Genomic DNA, 16,535 nt, shown 5'->3' with positions numbered 1-16,535 from the left:
ATAATAACATGTTATTGCATATGATAGTACATCTCAGGATAGTACTCAAGTGCCATAGTTAAAACCGCTTGAAATGCGATGTAAATATCCTCTACTAAAATGTGCTGGTAACCATGTCATCACTGTGCTCCGATGTGCCGTGATATTCCACTAGAAGTGACGACCCCGGGTAGACTCCTTAGCTTGGTGAAACATAGCAGTATATGTGTTAGTTCGTCAGTGTATTTGCAGACACCATGGAAGCTGGGAAGATGAGAATGTTTTTTCTTGTGACTGCAATGCTGCCAGTAATTCTAGGTAAGATGATTTATCGTGTCTCGATTCGAAGCGTTGACTCACCCATCCGTGGTTCTTGCACCTATATGTGCCCCCCGTTGCATGTTAATATTTAACCAAGAACTTGAATGTATGAACTGTTTCACCATATAACAACTGCAACAACAATAACACAGATGCACATGGAACCGTAGATATGAAAATATTTTTTCTGCCTCTGGCGCAACGCGGTAAACGTGTTCGGAGCTTCAGTACATGATATGTCTATGTGATGATTGCGAGCTGCGCCCAATCGCGAAGTCTACAGATGTAATCACGTCGTAACTTCAGCATACTCCCAGTTGTATGTATTCAGTCTCATTGCGTTCGCCCATTGAACTGAGTGCACGGCTTCGCAATTTCTATATTTCATTCACATATCTTATAATAGATTTACAATATCCTCGCCGCACGAAAAAAAATAACTGACCCATTCCTGTGGTATTAAATACACATTCACATGTTTTATTGCGACACAGGTGTATATTATGGGACGAAGCATACATCGTAATGTATGATGACCCACATACTAAATACATCTGTCACATACTAGTACTTTGTCACATTGTGTTGTCCTGGCTTATTTATCGAACACACATTGGAAGGTTCACCATCAAAAGGTTTTACGAGTTATTAGTCATGCCCAATTTACTAGAATATTACTAAAAATATCGTATATGTTCTGATATTGTAATGAGTTAATTAATTCTACTTTGTTGTTGTCCGAACAATGCAATATAAATATCAAGATGGGTTTGATAAAATATGGATATGTCGTTGGTGTGATATGCGGTGAAAAACTTAAGATAATCGCAAAATGGTGTTAAATTGTTCTTCTAATTTATTTCAAAGTAACCCGATAAGACGAGTTGTTTTCTCTTTAGAATAGTAGTGAAGTAGAGTGAAACATGGACTGGAAAGAGATGGACATCCGGTAATAATAATCAGCTAATGGAATGAATTCGAACAGATTGATTCTTCTGATGCTATTTCCCTCGCAGTATTTTTCACACAACGAGGAGATCTCAGTAATCTTGACTGATCCTTCTCCTAACGTTAACGTTGTCTACTATTATCTGTTCGCATGACGATTTGTTATGTGCTCTGGGTATTTTGGGTTCCGGGGTTGTTTGTCAAACGTTCATTGTTTTGTGTGATAAAACTGGCCGGAAAAAGATTAATTGACGCACCCGCAGAAAATTTTATTTTTTCACTCATCATCGAATCTCTGGTATAAAAAATAAACAGTATTTTTTGTGTAATAATTATATTCTAGACAATTTTTAACTAGTAAGGTGTACAAAGAACGCAGCATCAAGTTTTGCAGTAGTTCAGTAGCAACTACAGTATTAATTGACTAATTCATTTTATACATTTCACGTTAACATGTATGGTTCAATATTACTTATAATGGTGCCTATGATTATATTTAAAATACTATGTTGTTTTTATAATATTATTACATGTACTGTACTTTGAAACACTCATCCGAATTATTGCACCTCTCTAGTGCATTATATTCAATATACCTGTAAATTGTATTCACTGAAAAGAAACTACTACTGGCGTCAAATTGGAAAATCAAATATAAATTAAATATGCATGTACTGAGTGTGTTATTAATTTACAGGTAAACCCTGAATACAAATGAATAATTGATTATGAAGTCTTGCATAGTTTTATTTTTAAAAGATATTTAGCTTAGTTTAATTACAGTTTATACAAGGTATCAATTTCCTCTTTGCACAGTTGATTATACTATGAGCAAATGCATATTTTATTTTGTTGTTTGAGAGGAAAATGATACTTAACTACTTTTCTATCTGCAGAATATAAATGTAGTATTCAAAGTTCAGTGTTTGGCATTATACGGGCATTACATAATTGCAGTAAATGATTGCTGGTTGTCTTACCCAATGAATGAAGTATATCATCATAACAATATGGATTTGTGCATATGTAGTCATTCTATCAACCGAGTCATCCAGCTAGCAGCACATAATGCTGATAGGATTTCTAAACCTAATATTCTACATATTAGTGACTTTCATACAAATTGAGTTTGAATTTGAGTTTGGATGCGTATTTTGGTAACTATGAAGATACACGTGAGGCAAAAATCCAACAATACGCCAGTGAATTATTCATCATGACAAGCAAACATTTTAAAATTCTTCAAAAAAAATATTGGCGGATGAAAAGTTGATTATGTATGTATACCCGAGTATACCTATCTTCGCAGCCATGTCCCTCAGGGAACTATACATAGTGACTATTTCCTGGTGAGTCTAACATGTTTTGTATTCTGACCGTTACTAGGAATCATTTATTAGAAGGATTAGTAAACATAGTGTCCAATTATAAATTTGTAAGCCCCATATCTAAAAGGATTTATGCAATAGAAAGGCATATAACCTCTGCAATAAGAATGTATGTGATAATTAACGTGCACTGAAAACAAGAATAATCACATGGGAACTGTAATTGATCCCCAATGCCGTCCAATATGACGTCGTTCACTCCAAGGATACTCCCAACCTAAATAGCACATTTCCGGAGTTTACCCCCACTCCAACCTTGATGCGTGGCAAGCGCGGTAACCACTGTGGTACACCCGGTGTAATATAGTATATACGAATTTCTTGGATCATACGGCTCTGTATTAAACAACATAGTTTTTATATAAAGCGCAACTTATATTATTGCAATGTTGTTTAAAATACACATAAATAAACTTGACTAAGAGATATACGTTGTTTTAGTAAGCAATTTAAATAATGTATGTATATCATATCACTATACAACTGTTTATATCATAACATTTCAATATTATTTTCACGAAGACACTTTTCTATCAAGTGCGTAACGCGGCACCACTGTTACAGAGTACACAATATGACAATAACAATATCCTTCTGTATATTTCATCTGTACCATGAATAATTGGAAAAATAATCTGATGGCACTCGATAGAAATCGAGATCGGCTCTCCTAACTAAATGTGCCAACCTTTATTTTTTGTTTTATTTTTAAATTCGTCTTTACCTGCACGATTTCCAATATTGGAAATGATCAACGAACATTATTGAATGATGAAGTGATATAATATTTCTACAAGATATATAGCAAATGTATATATAGTAAACAGTGCTGTGGTGTCCAATGGAATAGTTGTATAAATATCACGAGACGGGCATGCAGACATTGACAAATACGTAATTAGCAATTATCGTAGTTAATTAGGTGAGAACCTTATCACTCGAATTGTACGAAAGCTGATTTCACTGTAGACCACGTTATAACCACATCAGAGTCATCAAAGGTAAGCACATTAATCATAGAAATATAAAAAGCATAACTTTAGTGAATTATAATCATACTTTTTCTATATGCGTAACAAATAGAAAGGTCTTGAAACATAACTGGAACATGAAAACGATGTGGAATGTAAAGAGAATGTATTCACCCATATCATTTTAAATTAATGGCGTTCAGCAATGATAATGAACGCTGTAATACACTGGTTTCACTCTATTCATGAAATGATGAATCACAGAGAGGTCAGAACAGTATTAACGTTCTGTACTTTAAGATAATATTTGACTTTCAGGTAACGTTAATAAAACGGTTTTATGTTGTAGTTGTGAAAAATCAGTCAATGTAATATCGTGTGTTTATATACCCTTTTCAGTCGTGTTAAAAGTATTACAGTATAAATGCAAGTTTGTTGGCACTCGGATTCCTAACACAAAGTTTTGCAATCAATATATTTAAACATTAATCGGTTCGATTTTGTGAGATATGCACTTTTTAGGTATCTGTATATATTTGCAGTGAATGAACAACTATGCAAGTACTATGTAATCTAATGTAAACATTTAATTCTATATAAAATATATGAAATCTTTCAATTATAGTCTTACGCCAGTGTTACTTGGGTATTTAATATATTATAAAGGCCAATTACGGGGACTTTAAGTGTGACGTGAGGTGAAGTATTGAGGCCATAGGCTGAGATATTAAATCGTTGGAGAGAACTTGATACCCAAAAAGAGACCGAGTACGAGTGTTTAACATTTTGGGGACAGTCTCATTTTCGAAGGCATTTACGTTCTGCCAATGATACTGCACCGAATTTTGTTCAGGGGAAAGGAAACTATCCCCTATTTTTTAAATTGAATATGCTATACATGTCCTAGAACATTTACTTCGCTTTGCGTGCAGGCTGTACACATTAGCACGAGTGGCTGACCTTAAATAGTTGTGGACATTGTTCTCAAATATTGAAATTGTGGCAGGTGGATGTTATATTCAGAGGTTATATAAAGACCCCCTTATTAATATTCATGCTAGACCCAACTCTAAACACGAAATAGTAAAGTACAACAACACTTGGTCGGTTTTTCATCAATGATGTCACGCGATTGAGCAGTAAATTTATTTAACCACAAAGATTGTATGAGCGCCAATGCAATAAATCTAATATAGCGGATATATGTCTCTAGTGTGGATTCAGTGTGGTCCATGGCGTATAGTTGTGGACACAGCAAATACGAACCGTGTGTAGAAGGGTCATTGTGAAACCAAGTGTAAATTGATCGAAGCATCTGCGACTGGCTTTGTTTAATTATTAATCAATACTTCGGTCGGAATATCGCAAATGATTAACTAATTTAAATCGCGAATTGCGTGTAAGTACTTCTGTTTGAATGTTGATGAATGTTACCCCACATTGAACACGCAGTCGTTAATTGCGATACATTGAAGCAAAACGATAACCCCCGGCACTTATGACGCGCTGGGTCGGCAGGTGTTTGTGCTAAATATGATGACTTTATGATTGATAAGTTAATATAATCTGATATAATTGCCAATTAAGTGTGACTATATATTTGACGTGTGAGGTAAAACTTAATGCAAAGATACATAAATAACATTGTGCAATTGTATAAATTATTATTCAGTTATAATTGCATGTGTCAGTTGGGACACCTCGGTATGTTTACCGTGTGTGCCAAGTTGATTGGAAATCTAGGATATGGAAGGGAATAGTTCTAACGTACATGATACGCGAGTATATTTCAATAGAAATGCACAGCAAAAATAATTCAATTATATCAAAAATAAAATCATCATCGTGTTTATTTCCTATTTCGAGATCATTAAATGAAATTTCTAATTAAAACGGCCTTCACATTAATACATTAATAGTAACAGAAAACTGACATGGTTCTATCTGCGAAAAGTATGTCCCTGTGACAGTTAGTAATTGAAACTACAATTGTGGGTTTCTATTCATACATAATTGCAACGCTTCATTTGTATTAATGATTATATGAAAACATGAACAAGTGTAATTTCTCAAAACATAAATTAATTACTTGATTTATTGATTTTCTAGCTGATGACTGACTGACTAACTGATATTTAATTAACTTATATTTATATGACCAAAAATGAGACTTTCGAATAATTACCAGAATTTGATCATTTAAATGTTGTCAATATGCAATGGACAAACTTGGGCAAACAAGCAGTAATTAATTACGCAGCAAACTGTAGTTGTCAACCGTAAGAAACGGTAAACTGTCAATAAACACAATATATAATTACGTTGTTAATGACTGATTTTTTTTATAAAGACAATTAATAGGGTTATTCCAAAATATTTAAAATGTAAGTGCTTCAGCAACACTGTTGAATTATCGTCTTTCGCAAGCAGTAACGTATTGCTGTTTGCTCAAGTGGGCCGAGGCAGGTTAAATGGTAAATATGTAATACATAATATCTGCGGTTAGTGACTAAAAACAACAAATATTCAACTTTCATTTGTGAATATTCACTCTATGTGAATAATCAAACCATTACGACGAAAGTGACACTGCTTGGGAATTATGTGCGATATGGCCTACTTATCCCGTTACTTTTAGCCAATGAGGTAGCGGGATAATCACGGGTACTTGAAACATTACATTCAGACAGTCTTGCTCTTATATTGTTACCTTTAATAGATACAATTCCTCGGGTTGATTCCCAAATCACCTACAGACGCGACGTGATGCTTTTTGTGCATGCTTAGCCTACTGGCAACGGGTGAGGGTAAAACATAATAGCAATAATAGGTGAAAGCAACAATGGATGGGTAACCCACGAAAACACAGTGGCGTATTTGAAACGGTAAGTGATTGCAAATTGAAAAGGTTGACTGTTTCAAAGAAAATGAACTGAAAATGAGTTGGTACGTGTGTTTTTCGCTTAGTAAATATGACCACAACAGCCCTTAAAATACATGAAAATATGAAAATATTCCACTGTAATCAAATAAAATTTGCATGCTAGGTACCTTGTTTAGGTAGATTGGTGTGCATATTTTTTAGAGGCCGATACGAATTAATTAAATGGCGGCACTGTAATTTGAGGGGATATTACTATAGCGCTGCGAGCTGGAAACACGGAGGGGTGGTGTACTACGAAACAGCACGTTTTGAACATTGGTGAAATCTGCCTTATCTTTCCTGAAAACCTACAAGTAAACATATTCAAATTTTGAAACAAATCTAATAATTTGGATTTGTTCACAATTTATTACCATTATTTTTTTTTTTATCTCACTAGAGCATTATAGCGGCTTTATAATATTCGATATGTAATCATGATGTTGCAATATTTATCTATTTAATTTGTGCGGGAAAAAACACTATTTACGAAAACATTTCGATATTGATACCAATTTCAATTGATCTGACTTCAAACAAAAGTATTTATACGAATTGAAATAACGCTAAAAGAATACATTATCATAAACACGGGATTATTAAAAAAATACCTATCGCTCATTTTATATAAAAAACGAGAAGAACATTTCACAAAACAGAACATTATTTCACAACCGTTTGTAATGCCGCAACACAGCAGTGTTATTTAAACAGACAGAGAGTGGTCACCAATAAAAGCCATTTGTCACGTTGCATGCTGGGAGCAATGATACTAGGCGACCAGGTTGAATACAAATCAGATGTGGTCAGAAGTGTTTAGCCGTAAAAGTATACGTCACATAGTTGCGAAAATGTCAGTCACAAAGACCAAACTCAACTGAGCGCGACTGAACTAGCTTTCGTGCAAACTGCTTTCCACAGTACAGAGTTTGTAATATTTTATACAGACATAAATTAACTTTATATAAAGATACATGTACTAAAAAACACCAAACAAAGGCAACAATCTTGATTTGTCATCTGATATCCTTCTGGACCATTGCAAACAAAGGCAGACACCAATGTATGTATAATACAAACCAGAACAACAATGTACGATGCCATTTTCTGTAAAAATTACATGACTCGGTAGATTCTAATGACGCAGTGCTAGACAATTGACGCAGTAATGTTCCACGTGATTTATTGTTTAACATCGTTTGGTTATTCCACAGACTCTAGGGTCTATGACTGTCCCATTTTTATTTTCATTTTCTGTATGACGTCACGCTCACGTGGGTGTAACTCAATAAAATATGCACAGTGGAGTTAAAACCACTCAGTACATTTGCATAATAGTAATAATAATGGTTGGGGTGATGGTTCTAATGTTTCTATTGTTTTTGTTTTTGTTATTATTGGTGGCGATGACGACGAAGATATGCATATACATGTCTTGATTCGATCCTTGTCACACTAGACCTAAATGCAACGCGTAGTTTACGAACGCGTTGTTCCGTCTTCTCAGGGATATATATTCCCGAAGTTCACGATCCTGATGGACTCTATTTCCGGGACACAATCTTGTTCACGTACAATCAATTATAGATTCATATTAATACACTATTTAATCTCTAAATTATTTCGACGACTACTCCGTTTATTGATTCCCCAAATGTGTTACCAAGCAGGTTCAATGTTTAGTAATAACGACGTATTTTTAATTAGTTAGACGCGCCAGCCTGGGCATAATTTAACAATCAGTCTATTAATTTTCCAATCAGCAAAGTTTATTTTTTTCTAATTACAAACTCAACTTGTTCGAAAATTGTAAATTTATATCAGCAAATATAATTAGGATGTATGTAACGGTAACTCGGATAATTGTCCGTCTGTGAGGTATATGACCATTATTAATGTTTCAAACTGTTACTGCCAAGATGGTATTTTTCTTTCGAAAATAAAACTCTTTTTTGTTTCTGTAACATACAATAATGTTTATTTTATTAATCTCTTGGTTATGAGGTAAACACAAACTAAACCAAGCGCGCTAGTGATAAGAATAATTTTATGTGTTTAACATGTGTTTTTGTTTGCAATCACTAATATCAAATCGACTGTGTTTACGAACCATCACGTGAGTTTATGCTGTGATACAAACAACAGTACTGTGATTGTAAGCCATGTCTTCAAACTAAACATTGTATCGGCAGACACGTAACACCAGATCTCGTCACCACACTTTATATTTATTATTCAAGACCATTATATTGAAAGCTTGCTCCCGTATCTAGCAATATACAGGCGAACCGAAAAGTAATGTAAAAGGTAAAAAAATGTGTTTAATTTAAACGTAATGAAAATGAAAAAACGCGTACAAATAAGTGGAACACGTATTTCAGGATAACAAATCAAAAACGTGAATTCAGTCTGAACATGTAAAACTAGTAAAGCATAGATATAAACGTTTCCTATATCCATAGTACAAGTCCTCTCACAAAAAAAACAAGCGTGATGCTAGTAAAAAATTATAACTTGTCAACTCTGAATTCTAATTCCATGGGCAAATGGCCGCCAGCATCTCGTTGAGGACGAGAAAGTCACACGAGAGTTGCTTTGCTCCTCGTCGTCATTACATCGACTCTTCTAAATACCACGGCGACATCGGTCAGAAGTGTACGCAAAGACGAATCTGGGTGATCATAAGAGTCTATAATTTCTCTATTTCGGAGACAAACGTATCAGGACATGTACACCAAAATATCGAACCTACCATGTCGTTCTATGTTAACATTTGGATGAAAACTGAAATGAGAAATGCTGAGCAAAGCGCGTAGAATGTAAAACGTTACAAAAATACTAAACGTGCTAGCCAAGTAAATCATTAATACAACGTAAAATGGGGATATGCACCGACATAACATATAATCCCAGGATGAACAAAGCAAAACGTGCTTGTCGAACCAACACATAGCCGACAAATTGTGCTATGCCGGAAACGTTTTTACTATCTAAAACGTCTTGATGTAGATATACAGTCTTAAATAATGTATTAACTCCATTTCGTTTTGCCACAAACAACGTCATACAATGTATTAAATCCAAACTCATTGAATCTATGTATAAATTATGAAATTATTTATTCTCTGTGCTTTACTCTAGCAATAGGACACTTCTGTAATAACCAACATTGGAAACACATTTACGTAATGTGTAATCATGCGTACGGAATTCTATATTCGGCGAGTCGCCAGTGTGTATTCTTGGTTCTAGATTACCATGTCGATCATGGCAATATTGTTTAATTCATATTGTTCTTATATGTACTGTGAAAGTTTTTTTTAATTGACACATTTCTTATTCGCAATTTCCCACTCTATTTATTGAACAAATAAATTACAAATTTAAATCAACGTCACTTTATTTCAGAGACATGTGTTTTGATTTCTGAATATTAGTTGAAGTTGACCTTGTACGCTTAATGTCAACAAAACATATAATATTGAAGAGCGGTGTCCTCAGCCTCTGACATCGTTGTGATAAAATATCAGAGTCGTTTCTGCCACGTAGAAACCTTCCTGAATATCAATTATACGACGTGTCTGAAGCAGTAGAAATAATCGATTTCATGTGATATATAAAAAGTATCATTAATATTTCTGATATTAATCTTAAATATATCCTCATTATAACTGGTATTTGGGATACATGTATGTTAGTGTAGCAACGTACGATGTCGGGGAGAAAATAGTATGCAGTGATTGCGATTACATGCAATCCCTGTAGTTACAAGATTTGAACACACTAGCGGTATACATCGCATAATCCAATAAAGGCTAACATGCCGCCTTGATGATTGAGGTTCATGTTACTGCGATGGAACATCTACCTAAAACAATAATAGTTCAAATAGTAATATATTGTCCCTGTGTAATATTTATTGCTGTGTTATAGATTATTGAGTGATGCATGTAGTCGTGAACACAACTTGTATGCAGCTCATAAATATGTTATCTAAACTGAATTAAGAGATGTAATATGTGACAGGTACGCTTCAATTTCTGTTTAACGTAAGGTAGCAAACACGATTAGCGAAATCAGGTTACCAATACTTTTATGTTTTTGCTTGGCGTGTAAGCAAATTAACCACGACACAAACATGAATTGTCGCTTTGTTATAGAGCAAATCACGCTGAATGACGACCAATGAGACTGATAGAGACTACCGAATCAACATGGAGTTAATTCGCCTCATCCGAACATTACAGAGGTTTGTTTTGATTTAACAATAATACATGATGGCTCACCGGCTACTCTGGTGAAGTCGGTTTATTATTTGCATGTCAGATAACATGCAGTGTATTAATTCCCCAAATGTGTTACCAAACAGGTTCAACATTGCACGTATTGATAGTGTGATGTGCGTATCTGTTTAGAGTGGCGAGGCGCGTTGCCGTGATCTTTATGTCGTATGTTATATGCTTATTTTCGGGGTGCAGGTACGTCAAAGAACGTTCTACGTTGCTGAGATGCAGACCGCTGTACCAGGTATTTTTATGGGGTCTGCGTGAGCTGCTGTGGAACGCCGGTCGAAGGGCCGGTGAAGTCGGAGGAGTCTCAACAACTATCCTAAAGTAAATATTTTCTGAGAGTTTCCGGGCTTTGTTTTCATCGTGATGGTTGCCAAACGGTGAAAATACCCGGATGTTCGCTCCCGAGAATATGTTCATATTATGCCTGTAGTTATATTAACTCTATCATCTGTTTTTGGTGGTGGACGTGGACGTCTGCGCATGTCCATCTGGTCAATGTTGGTTCGCGTTCATTACACGCTATTTCCATTCCGCGAGTTTGAATCTCGTGTGTTACATATTCGTAATATGCGTGTAAATATATAATGCATACAAAAAACACGTATTTAATTGGTTAATCTGCAATTCATAATCACCCATTACCCCTGAATTATAGGCAAACAATTGATTGATTGATTTATCCGCACATTTTCTATAAATCACGCCCCCTAGCGACGAAGCGCCTCTAAGTACGAAAATGGTAACGCGGCGTCGGCGCAAAGCGTCGATGTCGTATTCATCGATGTAGATTATATTTTTGACAGATTATACTATATTCTTGATTATTATCGACTCACAATTGTCGAATTGTTCATCCATATACGTCAAAGAAGCGCTAGAGGGCGCGACTATATGCTTTATTGAATGGACTGTAGACAAACCTAACGGAAATAAAACACTTTCTTGTCAACAAACCGACTTAGATTGTAAATCACACGATTGTTATTTCTAGCCAGATAAAATCGTATTAAGAAAACAGACATAATGTGACCTATTATAATAAAAGAAGCAGAATGTGGTGACCCAGAAGAACTTTACAGGATGCGTGCTGACACTTCATTAGAGCCGACCGATATCAACGCCGGTAATATTAAATCAACCCAACCTTATATGCATAAGCAATATGTACATATACCATGTTAGTTTAACTGATGCAACGTTAACGCTGTCCGCTCAAACATCAGTTGATTCTGAGAGAGTATCAATTTAGCATTCACGGTATTATATTAGTATATATAATAAGTTAAGCGCGCTGTTTTTGTCTGCATACAGTGAATAAATACACCCGTACATTATTTTATTGTAGTACCAAATATTCAAAGCGCCATAAGCATATAAATTAATGTCATGTATGAAAGTTTGGATAATCCGTAAGACTATGATAGGATTGTTGATAGTTGATGTTTTTTGGCCATGTTATATGCGCGGTATCTTTTCGATGCTTGTATTTTTGTAATCTTCTGAAAAACGTTACCGATTTTCAACTGATTATAGAATCATGACTCAATTAAATTCACAATAAACGTTGTGTTTGGATCGATATTTGTTCTTTTTTAATCGATGGGAAACTTCAATACTCGTAAAAGCCCGCAACTTTGTTTAATCCCATCTCATATATAACTAGTATGTTATCACAATACAAATAGCTATCCCAGTGATATTTACCAGTATGATAGCAAATATAACTCTAAATTGATCTAAAAGTGTTACTGATATAATCCTATTTTAGTGCTGTGACACTGCACTATTTTTGTAGCAGTCCGTGATATGGGCATTGTGGGCCGCAGGTACCATCTGTTTTACTCACACTTGAACTGAACTAATTATGAGAATCTATCGAATCACACAAAGTATAACCCTCCCATCCATAATCAGCCAGTATAGGAGAATCGCGTGTATGAGTTTCTGGGGTTTAAGACATTGTATTCAACTGATTTTTTAGTCACTTGGAACTAACTCCGATATCAAGCTGAAAAGTCACAGAGTAGAAATAACTATATAATTCTGATATTTTAATTTGAGTAAGGCGTTATCATCGTGCTCAATATTCCAGAAAGAGTGAGCAGACTGTTCAATTGTTCACCGATTCTATAATTTAGCCGTCGCTTTAACAATGTTAAAACAAAATATTGATTAAATATATATTTGATTTATTAAATGAATATGCGGTTCTGTAAAACACTGTAATATTTAGTTTATGGTTTGCTTGGACGTTAAACATTTTTGCCATTAATACAAATATTTGGTGTGTTAGAAGTACATTTCTTGATACAGAGTTTGCACAATGTTTTCTCATATTCTTGGCACACACACGCATTATGAGAGCCATTTTGACTGTTAATGTGTTAGTATACTAGACATGTTGCCACCTTACATAATATTGACATGCAACTATCTCTATGTTGTATCATATTGGCTTTAAAATAACGACTGTTTTTTTTACTACGTCGTTATAAACCTTTTTTTGTAAACCTTATAATTTTTATTTTTTCACTTTGTCACAGGGTTCAGTGTTTGTAAACTTTTCCATTCTACACAAATACAATCACACATGTTTGACCAAACAAACACACAAGTGGAGTCCCACAAAAAAGAAAATGACGTAATTAAGCAACATATTTTAAATCACATGATATGATATCATGACATGATATCACTTCTAGGTTAACTAGTGTGTTCATGTGACTTCAACAGAGCTCGGTGTACATTTATTTATTTTTTACTAATATGCAAAGTTACCCCAAAAGGGCTTATGAACTGCATGTGTCGGAAGAGGATGAATCAGGTGGAGATACAATGCATGGCATTCTCTCTAAACCAAATACAACCATCAACAAAAATTTGAACCACAAACAAATATACGTAGGATAAATAAGAATTAAAAGGGCGGCAGTGGGGATATCTACATAACAGACTCCATGTACAATGTCCATTAGCATAGGTGAATTTGAGTCATTTTGTCTTGGTAATTAATTCTCGTCCGAGGACGTAATCAGGTCATTTGCACTACAGATCAAGTAGAAAGTTGAAACGATCCCGGAAAACAACAATTGCCATGTTTAAGACATAAATCCAGGTATCAATGCATAAATATAAGACTAAAAATACCATGATCACAGAGTGCAATTTATAATGCTAAATCACATCTTCCAACTACGAATTGAAGACGTCATTCTGCTGCTTCGCAGTTGACACACCCGTCACCATCATTAAAAACAATTTATCCAGTGCGCTTGCGCGATGGCGACACTTTGAAAATTGTTAGAACAGTAAAACAAAGATCGTCATTGGTGTAGCGCTACGATGATAATGTGTAATACAATTTTGTTCAAGTATCGCTGGTATTATTTGAACATAATTATTTTAGGGAGATACTCTATGTTATAATTTTTCCAACCCCTAAACATTATTTATCAAGTTGAGTACTCTCACTGAACAATATAATATTGCTATCATGGCACCCCATGGGTAAATCGATGTTATGACTTTATTAATGTCGAGGCGCTATATCTATGTTTTTTGATTACTCTATTAAGTGGCCAACAACGTTCGACACATTACAACTGTGAAATAACAATGAGCCATAGAAAGACAATCATACAATTTCACAATGGTTCCAGAAAACGTCGCTGAATGCACTAGGTTGACCCACCGGGAATATAGGCGAATTCTGTGCGGTAAATGATCCCCGTGGTGTACGCCATACTAGATTGGAAAAAAAACGTTTTCTAGCATCGGCTTTATTGCTAATTAAGCTTTGTGTGATATATGACTAAATAAAACAAATGGATTTACGAGTGTGTGCGATACATTTAAATTAACAATCATGCTGCTCTATGTGAAATACGGGACTTCGCGATCTTTATTAAATTTTGAAACTGTATAACATCAATCTTATTTCACTAATTATGAATTTTAATCGAGCAAATTTTTCAATTATCAAGATATTGTACATCATCGTCTGAGCTTTAATTGGTACAGTTTTCAACCTAATTATGTCAAAAAAGTTGGTGTTTATATTATATACACGAGACCATTAACAATATCTTCCATAAAGAATGTTTTTTGATTATATAATTATATTGATAATTAACAACGATTAATGAAATGATGGAGCTGCACTCAATGCAGACACATATAATCTGAACCAGACCTAAATTAGTAACTTATCGAACGAGATTATTTACTCTAACCTGATATATAACACGATTGTAATAACATTTCAAAGTTTTTGTTGTTGTTATTGTTGCTTTGTTAAGTTTCTCTTTAGTCTCTTCTGACTTTTTTATGATATACAAATTACAAATAAGTCTTTACTGTACATTTAATGCATCACGCCGCCACAGAAACCGTGAAACTAGGCGAGGAATTGTGTTGAAATCCTTGCGTCAATTAGGCCTGGGTCCAGTCACCGCTTTACTGCGATTTCACCTTGGGCACCCATCGAGCCATTTTATGCGTTTCAAACAAATAAAACGGGGTGCATATTGACAATGTAACTGGCGTATTAACTAATACGCTTCCCATCATCACTAATACATCATTTAGTATTCTAAGTCATGATTATGGTTATTATAATTCTAGCAACGGTATTACCTGAAGTTACACTGATTTCTTTTTCCTTAGATCAGTGATCCATTGATCAGTGACTGCCTAATACTTTCAAGTGTTTCACTGAGTGTTTCTGTCAAATCAGGCATACAAGGCTACAAGACATTATCGTGAAGTAAAATAAAATCTGAATCAAATGGAAATTAATTATCGAATTAATGTTGACATCGATCGACGTGTAGACAACGCAAACGGTAGTATATACACAAAAGCCTTTTTATCTTTAGGCATGAAAATAGTATTGTTTTGTCGGATTTTTTGCACGTCTACAATGTTTTACATGCGATACCGTATTATATTTCATCTAATTCAATAATGACATGGCAGAGATATTCTGATTGTGTACATGCGATGTATCGAATGTAATCGTCTTGATGAAAATGTGCAATAAATTACTAGAATTAATGTACTTCCATGGATGGTTTGCAAGGTGTTTTGCAAGAAGCTACGATTGCAAAAGCCTATTACAATTAATTCATTTCATATCTATGTACAACGCAGTGTTCTATAATGACAATGCTGTATGCGTCACTTGACATAGCGCATCAATGTTTAATCTTTAACATCACATAGTATGAACGTCTATTCAAGTCACTGTGGCCTGTCATGTCATATAACCATACACACGGTGACATTTTGGTAGATACACGTGAAATTCTTTAGCAATGTAAATTTATAGCAACCAGGTGACGTCAATCGGTTGTATGTGTTGTAAAATGGACATGTGGATTTAATAGGAATAACATTTATCATGTCAGGGAGTTTTCAAACTGTGAACTTTGGTAGCATTCATGAACCTGTGACCTCGTTTAATAAATCAGATAATGTACGGTTTAATATTTTGACAAAATGACCAACGGAATCCTGCCTCGCGTAAACGTATATCACATTTATACTGATATTAGACGTATTCAAATTACTAGAATTCTTAACAATGCAACAAAGATAGTGGAACCTCTCTCTTCGCGGATTCTTTATTCTGCTTGTATGAACCAATTAGATCACCCGGATAGTATCCCATAATATGATGGAGATAACGATAATTATTACACGGAACTGCATG

The 16,535-nt window shown here is 34.7% G+C and overlaps 1 protein-coding gene across 1 annotated transcript in view; it reads left to right on the top strand.

Annotated features, from left to right (window-relative positions):
- The first annotated feature begins 258 nt into the window (after nt 1–258).
- LOC102807131 (neuronal acetylcholine receptor subunit alpha-10-like) overlaps nt 259–16,535 on the top strand; it is a 38,387-nt gene continuing 22,110 nt past the window's right edge. Inside the window, exon 1 of the mRNA XM_006813941.3 lies at nt 259–297. Within this exon, the coding sequence (XP_006814004.3) occupies nt 279–297 (19 nt within the window). The 5' untranslated portion in view covers nt 259–278. The remainder of the gene's footprint in view (nt 298–16,535) is intronic.

This window comes from Saccoglossus kowalevskii, chromosome 13 (assembly GCF_978046115.1).
Source record: "Saccoglossus kowalevskii chromosome 13, keSacKowa6.1, whole genome shotgun sequence".
NCBI lineage: Eukaryota > Metazoa > Hemichordata > Enteropneusta > Harrimaniidae > Saccoglossus > Saccoglossus kowalevskii.
This window is presented reverse-complemented; position numbering and strand designations above follow the sequence as displayed.